The 13,194-nt window shown below is 35.0% G+C and overlaps 2 protein-coding genes across 5 annotated transcripts in view; one reads left to right on the top strand and one right to left on the bottom strand.

The window, feature by feature from the left end:
• LOC117418117 (insulin-degrading enzyme-like) overlaps positions 1-7,570 on the top strand; it is a 39,921-nt gene extending 32,351 nt beyond the window's left edge. For all 3 annotated transcript variants that reach the window (XM_034030729.3, XM_034030728.3, XM_059035799.1), the window contains exons 22-25: positions 2,444-2,505; positions 3,978-4,050; positions 5,034-5,101; positions 5,476-7,570. In XM_034030729.3, the coding sequence (XP_033886620.3) occupies positions 2,444-2,505; positions 3,978-4,050; positions 5,034-5,101; positions 5,476-5,571 (299 nt within the window). In that variant the 3' untranslated portion in view covers positions 5,572-7,570. The remainder of the gene's footprint in view (positions 1-2,443; positions 2,506-3,977; positions 4,051-5,033; positions 5,102-5,475) is intronic.
• Positions 7,571-9,569: 1,999 nt separating this feature from the next.
• LOC117418451 (E3 ubiquitin-protein ligase MARCHF5) overlaps positions 9,570-13,194 on the bottom strand; it is a 46,647-nt gene continuing 43,022 nt past the window's right edge. Inside the window, exons 5-7 of one of the 2 annotated variants that reach the window (XM_034031525.3) lie at positions 12,434-12,600; positions 11,338-11,471; positions 9,570-11,209 (exon numbers count right to left, since the gene is read on the bottom strand). In XM_034031525.3, coding sequence (XP_033887416.3) covers positions 11,355-11,471; positions 12,434-12,600 — 284 coding nt within the window. In that variant the 3' untranslated portion in view covers positions 9,570-11,209; positions 11,338-11,354. Of the gene's footprint in view, positions 11,472-12,433; positions 12,601-13,194 lie in introns of both variants that reach the window. The other variant, XM_034031523.3, reaches the window with a different exon arrangement.

Raw genomic sequence — 13,194 nt, 5'->3', positions numbered from 1 at the left:
TAAAGTGCTGCTCAGAGATGTAGTGAAGGTGACTGTCTGTCACACTTTAGAGTTACACAGTTGTGATGTAATGTGCTCAGCATGTCTTAAGAGCTTCTGAATCCTGGAATGTGATGTTAAGTCAGTCTGTCCCACCATTCTATCTAAAGAACTGCCTTTCCAATACTGAATCCATTTGTTTCCAGTGCTTACCACAAGTTGATGAGTATACAAAGCTGGGCGTATATTGGTAAACCTGTCCATTCATCCATATTTCCCACATGTACACATGATGGGTGTAGGTCAGGGCTTGGATAAATGTTCATATATTCTATATAAAACCTCCCCCCTCTTAATCGGCAGATTTGTCTTAAAAACAAGCAAGTCAGTATAATATAAAAATATTGACGAATGAATGTCTCCGTTAAATACATTGTTACCAAACCACTAAGAATTGATTTAGAATGTAGTGGAGTCTGGGTTGCAGGAAGATGTACCTCTGTATCATTGGGTCTGTAGGACACAGGATGAAAATGATTACATCTGTCTCCCAGTTCATCACACTTACTGCACTCACTCTGAAAAGAAATGCACTCTTATCTTAATAAATTGGTACTAATTTGTACCCGTTTGGGCTCCAAAATTAATTTAAATGAAAAGGGAACGTGGGCTAAGTGAATTTCTTTAATATAATAAGATGCAATTATGTTTAGGCAGAGATCTTGTAAAATAAATTGTTGTTCTCAGGAAATCTGTATTATCAGTTTGTTTTAATACAAATCTTTCTATCTATATCTCCAGTCAAAATACATACTCTTTCTTGGGGGGGGGGGGGGGGGGGGGGGGGGAGTGAGTATTATTTATAATTGATTGAATTGCAGGAAGTATTATTTATATTTGATTGAATAAGCAGGCTTCAATGAGTAGTTTTTATGAAAATATTGTCTACCATTGTCAGCTGCTTATGAAGTGAGTATTTGTTGCCAGGAGGGCTACATTCTTTTACAAAACCTTTTTATTAAAGTAAAGAATGAATTTAAGCTTCACCAAAGCATGCCATATCAATAGTGACTAGAAAACATAAAAAAATAATGTTATTTTATTTAGAAAACATGGACAGAACTGACATATGCTTTTATTGTCTCTGCACTGGGAAACTAAAATTCAATATCCATATCATTTATTCAACAGTCAATCCTTAAATAATGCACCTTGTGCTTTAAAAATGTAACAACCAAAATGCTTTCCATTGGCAGTTTCAAAACGTATTGTTTTGGATTTCACAATGGTCAATTTACCTTATTTTATGTTCTTGATTTAGCCATTTCTTATTATTTCTTATTAAAATGTCATGCTATTTGCAGAACTGGGGCCAATTTATATTATTATTAATTACAGCAGAATTGTTTTCTGAAGTTACAATTGCAGTGCTATTTTGTTCAATTAGTTACAATTATGCTGCAGTAATTTCCAGTTATATTTACAATTACACTTGACAACTACACACATTGACATGTGTATTCTGTTCTAAATAACCAATCAATAATCACAGGTACAAATACTGAAGCATTTATATCTTTTCTTCTTCTTTTTTTAATTTTTTTTTTATCAAACAAACAAACCAAAAGTGGTTGAAAATACAAGAATAATGATTGAATGACAAATCAATGCGAACAGGTAATTGACTTGTAATCAATCAGTTGTATGGTAAAACTGCAATTGGAATAACGCAGGTGTGCCAAGGTTCAACTGCAATTACATTTTAATTGACCCCATCTCCTGATTTTATTTGTTCAGTTATAATACTGGACAGGACAAGTTTAGTTTTGTTTATTCCTTTTGTGCCCCCTGGGCCAGCACAGGTGCATCTCAGTAGCGCAGTACAAATACAAAGCGAGACATTTACTAAAATAAAATAATAATATAAATCCTTTTGAAAACACCAAATTCCCATTCGGATTATTATTATGATTATGTTAGATTCTATTGAATTTTTTATATTACAGGCAGGGCAGCCGCTGGAAGATCGTTAGCTTTATTAAAAATGTGCACGGATGAATCTACGGATAGTCAACTAATACCCATAAATTAACCAATCAAAAATGTGAATCGAGTGACAGCCCTAATTTCAATATCTACTTTGGTGTGTGTGTTTTTTAACTTTGTAGTTTTTACGATGTTAAAACGTTATTTGCTTATGTAGGGGTTTCTTTGCTTGGAAAATACTAACCTGGGCAGTCTGTATAGTCAGAATGTAATATGAAGAGAGTGTGTATATGTAGATGTGGTTTAAATGTTTAAACGCTGACAGCTGCATAGCATTTAAACGTTCATAAAAATTTACCAAAAGCACATCCCTCGTACGTACTTGTAAAACTCGAGACAGAAAATGTGTGTGTAAGACATTTTGAAATCGGATTAATATTCAGATGAATAATTTATTATTATTTTTTTTTCCCCCCAGATAATACTGAAGTTGCATATCTAAAAACACTGACCAAAGAAAACATAATGCAGTTCTACAGGGTAAGTTCTGTTTGACTTTCAATTCAAGTTAATCTTTGGCATGTACTAATTAATGGCTGTGCCATGTGTTCCATAAGAAAATGTTTAAAATGCAGGTACTCAAAATCCATTTAAAGAAGTCTTCAATAATGGGACAATATACCCGGTGTCTAGGGCATCATGGGCAATGTATATTAATTAATATATTAATCACAATAATCTGGATCCATTCCTCTTTACTTAGATATTTTATATCTGAAAGAAATCAATATTATCAAGCATACCTTTAATGCATATATATATATATATATATAAAGGATGTTCTCCTCATGTCATTTGATAGTAGGCTTGCATTCTCTTATTCCATTGAGAGGTCGATTGCTCAAACCAATATTCTGGGAAGCAGACTTACTGTATTGGGATTGTTTTCAGCTGGAGTTATTGATCTGTCCTGTTTAAACTTTACTGCAAATTCACATTATATTGCATTTTGTGAGAAATATCAAATACATATCTTTTGATGTAGCTGGAACTTTTCTAAGTAATAAACTAGGGGATTACAAAAAACAGGGTGGTTTTGCAGAAAAACAATATTTGTACATGACATGGTGGCTCTTTTTAATACTGCCTTTTAAAAAAAAAAAAAAAAAATGAAACCATTCAAATAGGATCCTTCCAGGTGATCTACATATTTTACAGACTGAATACCATCAGGGATTTGTTTGTTAAATGTTTCAATTTGTCATACATTTGGTGCACAGGGAAAAAAAGACTTTTGTAATAGCAGGTGGTATACTCAATTATAAAAGGTATGTTTTCCAAGTACATTTTATGTAGTAGGAAGCTTACTTTCCAATGTAATTAAGTATTGCCTTTTCCAACGCACAGCAACTAAATTAGCAGCTGTGGCTGAGAAATGTAGTGCCTCCTACAGTGAAGGGCATATATTACTTGAGTAATCTGCAGTAGCGACATGCCTTGTATCCTAAGCAGATAAAGGCCTCTGAAAGACTGTTGCCGAAAGGACATTAATATATATATATATAAGGCCACTGTTTTCACCACATCATGTTTTTCAATATGCAAGTCCTTGTATATATTAATGTAGAAAGAAAACGGGGCACAATCTGATACATATAAAAATGATAGCCAAGCTTTAACAAAACAATGTCTGCCTGCTCGGTAGCACAGCAGTGCCCTTACAAGTGCTTGGAATTTTTCCTTTTACTTTTCACTTTGTCTCTGTTGAAGTCAATGTATTTATATATTGCTAGGTTTTATACATGTATTGGGTTATTCATTTAATCTGATAGTGATATCAATAAGGAAGGCAATAAAACACTGTTCTCAAATCTGTGTGTCGGCTCTACTTTCTGTTATTGAATCTCCAAAAAAATAAAGTTTATCGAATTTGTACATTGCAATTCTCTGTTCTAAGAGCATGCTTTGTCATTCTGTTTTAAGGTAATAACCCCTTCTTAACTTTATTGCAGGACCTGCTTGCAGTGGACGCACCCAAAAGACACAAGGTGTCAGTGCACGTCCTGTCCAGGGAAATGGATTCATGTGAGTATTTCACATTGGGGGAGATACAAACAATAGAGGTGTCCAATGTAAAGAACACACTAAGATTACATAATTCTCCAGTTAGAGTCCATAAATACTGATTCCAGTCTTGGTCAAATCCATACAAAGAAATTACCATTTTTGAAAGGCAACTAAATGAGTGGGCTGAACTTGATATTATAGGGAGTCACAATCACAAAAAATCCAAGTATTTCGAAGCTGACTTTCAGTACAAATTGTAAATAAACACTGTACCTTGTTAAGTTTCTTGTTTGTTTATTTCAAGAGCCAATTAAATATCTTAACAGTGACATGGGGCCCTGGGTTACTGTTATTTGTACAAATGACGAGTGAAAATCAGAAATTCAAGGATTTGCTGTGAACACATCTTTCAGATATGAATTTTTTTCTAATTACCAGTGCAGCAACTGAAGCAGAATGTTTAGGCCAACAGAATTAGGAACAATAGAATATTGAAAAAATATTTCCAAAGCTGCATCATTAATCCTTCTAGTTTGAATCCTTTACTCGCACATTGAAAATAAAAGCTGCTAGGTCATATCAAATGTTGATTGTTTTATTTATTTTTTGATCATTGGATGTTCAGTTTGCATAGACAAATACATATTGGCTGTAATGCTATCATAAAAAAAAACAATAACTTTCATTTAAAATAAGAGGTTTAATTGAATCCATTTCTACCTCTAGGATGTACTCCTGTTTCTCAACAGTAGTGCTTTGTTTTTCACAAGCAGAACATAGAATGTTACATCACATAAGCAGTAAATGATCTTGGGTTTTTTTTTGGTTTTTTTTTTAATACAAAGCTGGATCTTAGTTAACTTTATTATCCACCAGGTATCCACCAGGTATCCTAAAGTATTGAAAGTCGAAGTGACTGATTTACTTTTTCCCAGTATACCCGTGAACTGCGACTTTTGAGCCACTGTACAGTTGTAACTCCTGATGTGCTTATTTCCCAGGCCCTGTGGTTGGTGAATTCCCAAGTCAAAACGATGTCAATCTGGCACCAGCACCATCCCTGCCTCAGGTAAATAAGTACAATCTATACTGTTAATAGCATAATATATAATGTAGCACTGAATGGCAATAGTAATTTTTTGCTTTAACATATTATAATAACATTTTATTTTATTACTTAATTCATATTTTTATATACTTCACAGAAGTTACTGATATTTAGATATTTTCTATCTTTTTTGTTTTTGTTTAGTTTTTAAGTGCAAAAACCACTGTAATGTACTTGCTATATAAAGTATTTATGAGGAGACTGGGTTCTACATTAAACATTATGAAACATGTTAACTGAGCAACAGGTTTTGCTACGTAATGTGATTACAGGTTGTTTTTGTAGTTGATTTTCAGCAGCAAGCTTTTTGACTGTCTTTGTGAACTGTTCCCCAGCCTATTCTGGTTCAGAACATGACAGAGTTCAAGAGGAGCCTACCACTCTTCCCACTGGCCAAACCCCACATCAACTTCATGGCTGCAAAACTGTGAGGGAAAGCGGGAGACAAGCTCACCTGGAAGAAGAGAGGAAGAGGGGGGGATCCAGCTACAAGCAATGGACTGTCTGGGCTATAATAATGAATATACGTGTGTGTGTGTGAGTGAACAGCTCAGCTCTGTTCATTATCATAGCTCTCTGAGGTTTAGAGGTCATGCAACATTTTCTTTATTTTAATAAAAGTATACATTGTAAAGTAGGGTGCTCAACAACATTTAAAGCATAAGGCTGATATACAGTTCAAGGTATCATCCTATACGAGTGTAGTTTAAGTTTTAAATGTGTTCTGTGGAAAGCTGTTTTAGTAGAAATAACAAGACATTGATTTTAGTGCTGTGGAGGTATTGTGAGGTTTAAAAATAAGTCTGGGGAAAACTATACTTTTTATTTCTGAAATGCTGAAAATGTTGAATGATGCTTTTATTAGTCACAACGTGGGTGGAAAGCATGGCAACTGAAGGTTTATCAAACTCAGACACTTTTTCGTAAAGTCCTGCAACACACTAATGTAGAAAGTAGGTCTTATTGATAGAACATGAGCCGTATATGAAATATATTAAGAGTTTTATTCTTTGTACAGGTTTTGGACTTTGACATTTTTATTTAAACTAGTAAAATGTTGGGACCATTTGAGAAGCTTGTTTTTAAACTGTGCTTCTCGGATGATCTGCAGATACATGTTCAGTACCTTTTAAAATTTTCCATATCATTTTTATTTTCTTCTTGGCAAGTGCTTTTTACAGTTTTTTTATTTTAGTTTTTTTATAGTCTGAGCACCTTCTCAGGGCTCCCCATTTGGTTTCAATTTGTTTTATTCTTTAAAATAACAAAATCTTTTAATTTAAACCATTTTGATTGATGCTAAGTATTATAACTACCAAATGACTGAGTAGATTCTAGCGTTACCCCAAGTTAAATAGTTATTTTAGCATATTCCATTTAAAATGTTTTATCCTACTTTTCAGTTTAAATGATTACTAAATGTTTTACAATTCCCTCAACTTTTAAACTAAACAATCCAGCAGTACATTTGTTTAGCATGTTCTTTATTGGCTTTATTACATTAAATAAGTACAGTATGATGTATTGATTCCTAAAATGTGGAGCATTGTTTCTGCCAATTTTCATTTAGCAAGTGTATCAGTTATTACAAGGGAGTCTACAGTAAACCAATACAACTCAATTCAGTAGAGGTTTAATTAATAACTACGGTTTTAGAAAATCAGAGGCTGTTTGTCACTATTGTACTAGAAACACCTGCACCAGTTAACTGGGTGTTGGGCCTCTGAGCAGTCAGGATAGTGCTGTTTCAATGTAGAGTGCAAAGTGTTTAATGATAACTTTTACTATAGTGAGCAGTCTTTGATGCAGGGTAGTTCAGTGTATTTAATTTATTTTTAGCCCATTCCCTTAGTCTGCCATGGAATCATCCAACACACCAGCATGGTGTCCATTTCTCAGGGGTCATGGAAAACTGCAAACCCAAATTTATTCAAAAAAGAACATTCATTTCCTGTTGTCACTAACTTGCATGATCATGCAACCTGTTTCAGGCCAGCCCTACCTATTATGCTGCATTTTCTACAGTCCTTACCAGGCAAAACAAGACAAGGTTTAACTGCGAAATGAAATCCCAGATGTTCTCATTCCATTGCTTCCAGAAGAACAAAAGCTTTCTGATGACGTTCCAGCATTTTACTAAGTTTAGCAACTTTGGCATAGCTACCACTTTGTAGTGACTCAGGCATATCCACAGAATCTTAGGATCAATCCAAAGGTGCAGCATCTCTTTAGCAATAAGAACCTACAGAAGCATCTCTGGAACCTGTTATTCACATGTATTGCTTTTGAATAGGAAAATACATTTGTGTTTGTTTTTAAAATAAGTGACATGGTTTACATTGATAACTGATTTGTATCAAGTGTTTTTTCTTTGTTTTGATGTGAATGGTGCACTTTTTTTGGTTTAAAATAAAACATTATGTAACTTGATATATGTGTTTTTGTGAAGAAAAACAAAGTATCACTTGTTGCACAGCTTTGCATCCACTGCTGCCCAGCACCCTGACATGCATAAGCATCATGTTGGTTTCCCAGAATCTCATTTCTTTATTTATGCTGTCCCAGATCTTGGTCTCGGGTTACTGCCCAATTTATCACAACTTGCTGCGGAACTGCTAATCACGCTCATAAGGCAAATTGATTGCAAAGCCATATTTTGAAATAGATGCTACTTTTACCCTTAAAAGAAGAAAACAATTCTGAGAACAGCAAGAAACAACTCCAAAACAATCATTGGCTGCTCCTACCAGCAAGTGGTTTGATTGCTAGTTTATTTCCCTTTCCAGAAGATACAAGAATTTCAATTTGTAACATCATAAATCAGGTACTGGTCAAGTCAAATCAAATCTAAGCCCTGTTGGATGAAAGTCCCCTGGGACCTTATTGAAATATTGTGTCCACTTGGGCCACAGTGAAATCCGAGGTAAGATCGGTCGTCCCCACAAAGACTAAACCAATGACGGGGCTTAGGACATCCTAGTTTTGGGCTAATCTGTGAACCTCTTAAACCCATCCAGTTATTTAGAATAGCGTCTTACATTCAAATGCCAAGTAGTTCAATTAAAAACCCCAAAAATTCTGCAGATCTAGGGTTATGTTTAACTGATCTTAACTGTGGGGGATCTAATTACAGCTACAATCAAGGGTGGGAATATTCACAGAACCCTGTGAATATCCCCACCCTTAATTTTCAATTAAGAAAAACAATTTGACACGGTCACAAAGACACGTTTTATCACCTTCAATATGGCTGATTGCGATCATCAAGGATTAAAACAAAGGCAGCCCTACCTTTTGTAGGTATTTTAAATGCAACAAAGATCCATGTACACAGGTTTCTGCATTATAATGTATTTTCTTCAGGAAAATAAATATTAATAGAACTGCTTGAGGCATGTAAAAGATCAGATTTGCACTTCACCAGAAGCAGGTGTACACAGATTAGATATTGAAATTAAGTGTTTATTATATATTAAAAAAAAATAAAAAAAATATTGGATGTACTTGTAGATGCTTTCTGAAAACAGCAGTAGCCAGGATACAGGACATGAGCATTCCCCTTAAATGTAATTCTTTTGAAATGTGTGGCCGTTACTGTAGTGTTGCTGTTTATTTTTGTCTAGTGTTCAGTGACTCTGGCAGTAGTAATCCTGTCAGAAACAATGTCTATAGTATGAAGCCATTATTGCTGAAAGAAAAAAATAATAATAATAATAATAATAATAATACTACACTCTATAAAATTTAAATGTGAATAATTCAAATATATAATGCCTTGTTCTTAAAATATGTAGAAAATATCTACTGGACAGTTCAGGTATGTCTTGTAATCTGTTCAGTAGAAAAACATGACATACCATTTTATGTTCTGTTTCCAGATCTATTATAGTTTCCCCAATCATAAAAAGGCTAATCACTCCATGACTTTCGAGCTGTAAGCAAGGCACAGCATACCACTGAAAAAAAGCATTACAATAATGAATCCTAGATTAAACAAATGTAGTCTTATAGTAGCAGGCAACGTTTAGATGTATTTCTCAGATGAGAACAGCAGAGACTGCTAATGTAGTTCTGGATACAGCAGTAAAAAAGCAAACAAGGCTTGAAGAGACCAACATCCATCCCCCAAGGTGTTTGCGATGCTTCTCAGATTATGGATGATGGTATAACTTTGATTTTAGCAATAAGTAAATGCGATTTGAGGATAATGGGTGGAAACTTTCAGCAAAACCAGAGGAATTATCTTAGAAGGAAAGTGCCGCATTTAAAAATTCTGAGCGGTTTTCAGAATATAGTGTTCATTTTTTGTTTTCATGGCTTAAATTATTGCAGGACGTTGCATCATTAACACCATCAAAGCAATTGCAAGTAATATAATGCAGTTTTTAGCTCAATGGCTAACTGCAACACAAAAAAAACAACCATCAAATCAGTGTAAAAATACATTTATTCACATAATTGAATTATCAACCATGAATCTCTGTATAGTCAGAGGGCATTTGCTGTACAATGCATACAGTTTTATAAGAGGCAAATACAGAGTTTTTAGCACTTTAAAAGAAAAAAGTTATTTATAATAATAAGTAAGTAAGTAAGTCAAATGCATTAAATATTTTATGGACGTAAAATTGTTGCCATGATTCATGGTGGTGAAAATAAGACAGCTGCACTGCAGACACAAATTGTGGCCAGAAAAATGAGTGCCATTTACACCCAAATCATCACAATACCACTTTGGCCCACTATATTTGTGCCCTTCTGAATTAGATACAAATACTACCATTTCTGCATCTGCCCGCTATTTTCTTTATAGTTTCCTTAAACTACCCTATGTCAAAAAAAAAAAAAAATGCAATCTATACAGTGTCAGGATTTCAAAACATGTACAATATAAAATATTTATCATATAATTTATATATTATTTTCATATTTTAAAGCTGTTTCAGTTTAGCAAATACATCCTATATTAAACACCTACCAACATAATTATACTGTTTTAAATATTATTGTTATTAGAAAGAAACCTCTTGGTTGCCATGCACTAAACACATGCTACCATAAATGGGCATATTATAGTTGCAGTATTTTTGTAATATTACTGACAAAAGGAAACTGCGCTTAAACATGGGCAAGCAGCTCAATCACACAAGTCATGTATAGACATGTTTACTTTACGTGAAAGGACAACATAGAAACCAGCTACTGTGTGCAACAGAGGAAGGCTTACACTGGCTTTGGCCACTGCGTTCAGTTCTTTGACATTTTCTTTCTTGTAGCAATAAACAGAAGAAATTAACGGGAGCCTTTCCCAGACCTCAGTGATGAATAGTTTTCTGCAAAACTACCCTGTACTGTAATTTCAAATCAAATGTAGCCATGGTGTAGTTAATACAAATACATATTCAAATATCTCCTTGCGATCCAAAAGATTTCTGTTCACTAAAAAATAATGTACACAGGGTCGCAAGGAGATATACCAAATTCTATGTAATTTGCCATTAGTGTAACGGCGCAATGGGGCACCTTTACAGAACAGCATACAAACTTATCCTTATCTCTGCTAAAAAAGCATTTCAGTAGTGCCTACTCGCTCTGAATCATGGCAGGTTTGCAGAGGTGTCTGCTCCCCCAATGGAGCTGATGAGGATTAAAGTAAACATTTATAATAGACTGAGATGTTTACAAAAGGTAGACCTTTCAAAGTTACCAAGATAATTGTTTCAAATGTTCCAGTAAATCAGATAAGAGGTTTTGTGCTGGACTGAGGAATGACTGGCAACTTCCAACAGACAACAGAAAGCAAGATCATTCTCTAGCAAAATAATAAGCAATCTTCAGCAATTTAATATTTTACTAAACTGGTTGGGCAATCATTAAAATATGTTAACTTGTTTTAAACACCACCTACCCTTTCCCACTGTTACAAAACATCAGTACCACATCAGATTAATGCCAAAACATGCTACAACAGTAATAATATGAATGATAATAAAAATAAATCACATTTTTGGGTTCAAAAGATGACTATTTGGTGTTTTCTTCCCCCATCAGTATCACCATCACAAAGGTCTGTGAAAATAAAGAACCAGCAGTGTATGTAAATCCCATATAGCAAAAATATTACAGATGGAACCAATTTAGCACAATCTAATGTAGTGAATAATAAGATGCACTGTACAGCAGTCAGAGCTCCTTACTTCACATGTACATCTTCTCAAGCTTCCTCTTGCTCAGCATAATCTAGAATTGTGCGGTGAGCTTGGCGCAAATACTGCTGCTGCTTGAAGTACACCTTGAAGGCTCCTTTTATGGCAACGAAGGCAATTCCTCCCTGAAAGCAAAACAGATATAAAAAGGTTATTATTTTAAATGGAAAACAAAATGAAACTGATGAGATACAGATCCCCTAGAAAAGACTCAAAGAACATGTGTACAGATTACGTGGACTAACAACAACCAACCTAGAATGCCTTGTACACAACAGAACATCACTGCAGATTTAAAACAAAAACAAAACAAACAAAAAAAAACACACATTGATAAACTGAATATTTTGTCTTTTGGGAACAATTACCCTACTGCCCTTTTCTATGGGCTCTCAAGTACCTCTTTGTCCTAAAAAAAACAAAACAAGGAGTAACAGGTATTTGTATTTGATTTTCCTCACTCAGGAGGGAACTTTTTTTTCCAAATCCACCAAGCCACAGACAGCGGTGCAGGGTAGACTGGTCATTGACTGATCGATCCCGGATTGTAACGGAGGACACCAGGTAGTTGCTATGGGATATTTTGTTTGAAATTCAGGATCATTGGTAGGAAAGGCACAGCAGAAACTCTTCTCTTCTTGAGTTAGACTTTCATGAGTTTTCAGGGAGGTGGTGAAGTGGGATAATTTACCAGCATTTCACATCTGGAGGCCTGGGTTTAATCACCACATCAGTCTCGCTAGAGAGACACTCAAGACAGTGCGGCAGAGGATTCTTGGGTCAGGATTTAGGTGCTCTCACAGAGCTGTGAGATGTAGCTTGTATGATTGTAGCCAGTGTGATTGTCACTCTTCTTTCACACTGAATTCACAAGAACCAATATAAAAAAAATATATGAATAAGATTTAGCTATTCTACACCACACGTATGTGCAAATCTTGCATGTGTGTGAAATACACCCTGTAAAACAAACATGTCTCTCTCAGTAGCGGCAGATCTTGAAATTGTACACTTTGAATAGTTTGTTACAGTCAAGTAAATGGGAGGGAGGAGAATCTGATTTAAAACTGCGACAAGTTATTCCTACCAGAATCGTCCTTTGTAGGTTAGAATTGACACTGCTGAACATTAGCTTTCCCACTATGGTGGCAATTGTTGGGAACACCAGTGCCCCACAGAGAATGCGAGTGGCTGAAACATGATCTGCTAGAGGGCTGGCCTCAGCTGGAATACGAGGAACAGGGCATCCGATCCCTGCAGACAGAGAGAAACAAAAAAAGCAAAGTCAATACAAACCAAACTATCAAACCAGATCTACATTACAAAAGGCAACACTGAGCATATCAGGAGATGAAGAGCTGAGCACAAGGTTGATTATCTTTTTAAAGATGATCGCGAACTTCTGATTCCTAAAATGAATGGTCTTACCTAAATATTGTTTCTTGCAATCAGATTGTTTGCAGTGTATAACATTGCTGACATTGGAAGACTTACAGGACACTTTGTTTTATACGGCAGATTCTACTGTTCTGGGGCTACTATTGAAAGAAATAGTTTCTTCAAGATAATCGCAGATAGTGCATCTATTAAAAGGCAGAGTGGTGAGACCCTGGATTGATGACAGGTTGTTTTAATTTAGATGTTACTAACATAAATTAGGAAGGTGGCAAAAAGACATGAGAGGCTTGGGAAGGGCTTTCTTAAGTTTAAATGAATTGGCCACTAACAGATAAATTACCTTAATTGTAGATTGGTAATTAGGACTAGGTGCTGTTGGGTGAAAAATCAACCACAAACAATCTTATTATTCATCTTGTTGAGGAGCAGCGATTATCTTGTTATTAAAGT

Source organism: Acipenser ruthenus, chromosome 13 (genome assembly GCF_902713425.1).
Source record: "Acipenser ruthenus chromosome 13, fAciRut3.2 maternal haplotype, whole genome shotgun sequence".
Lineage (NCBI taxonomy): Eukaryota > Metazoa > Chordata > Actinopteri > Acipenseriformes > Acipenseridae > Acipenser > Acipenser ruthenus.
Note: the sequence above shows the minus strand (reverse complement) of the source record. Positions and strands in the feature narration are given on the sequence as shown.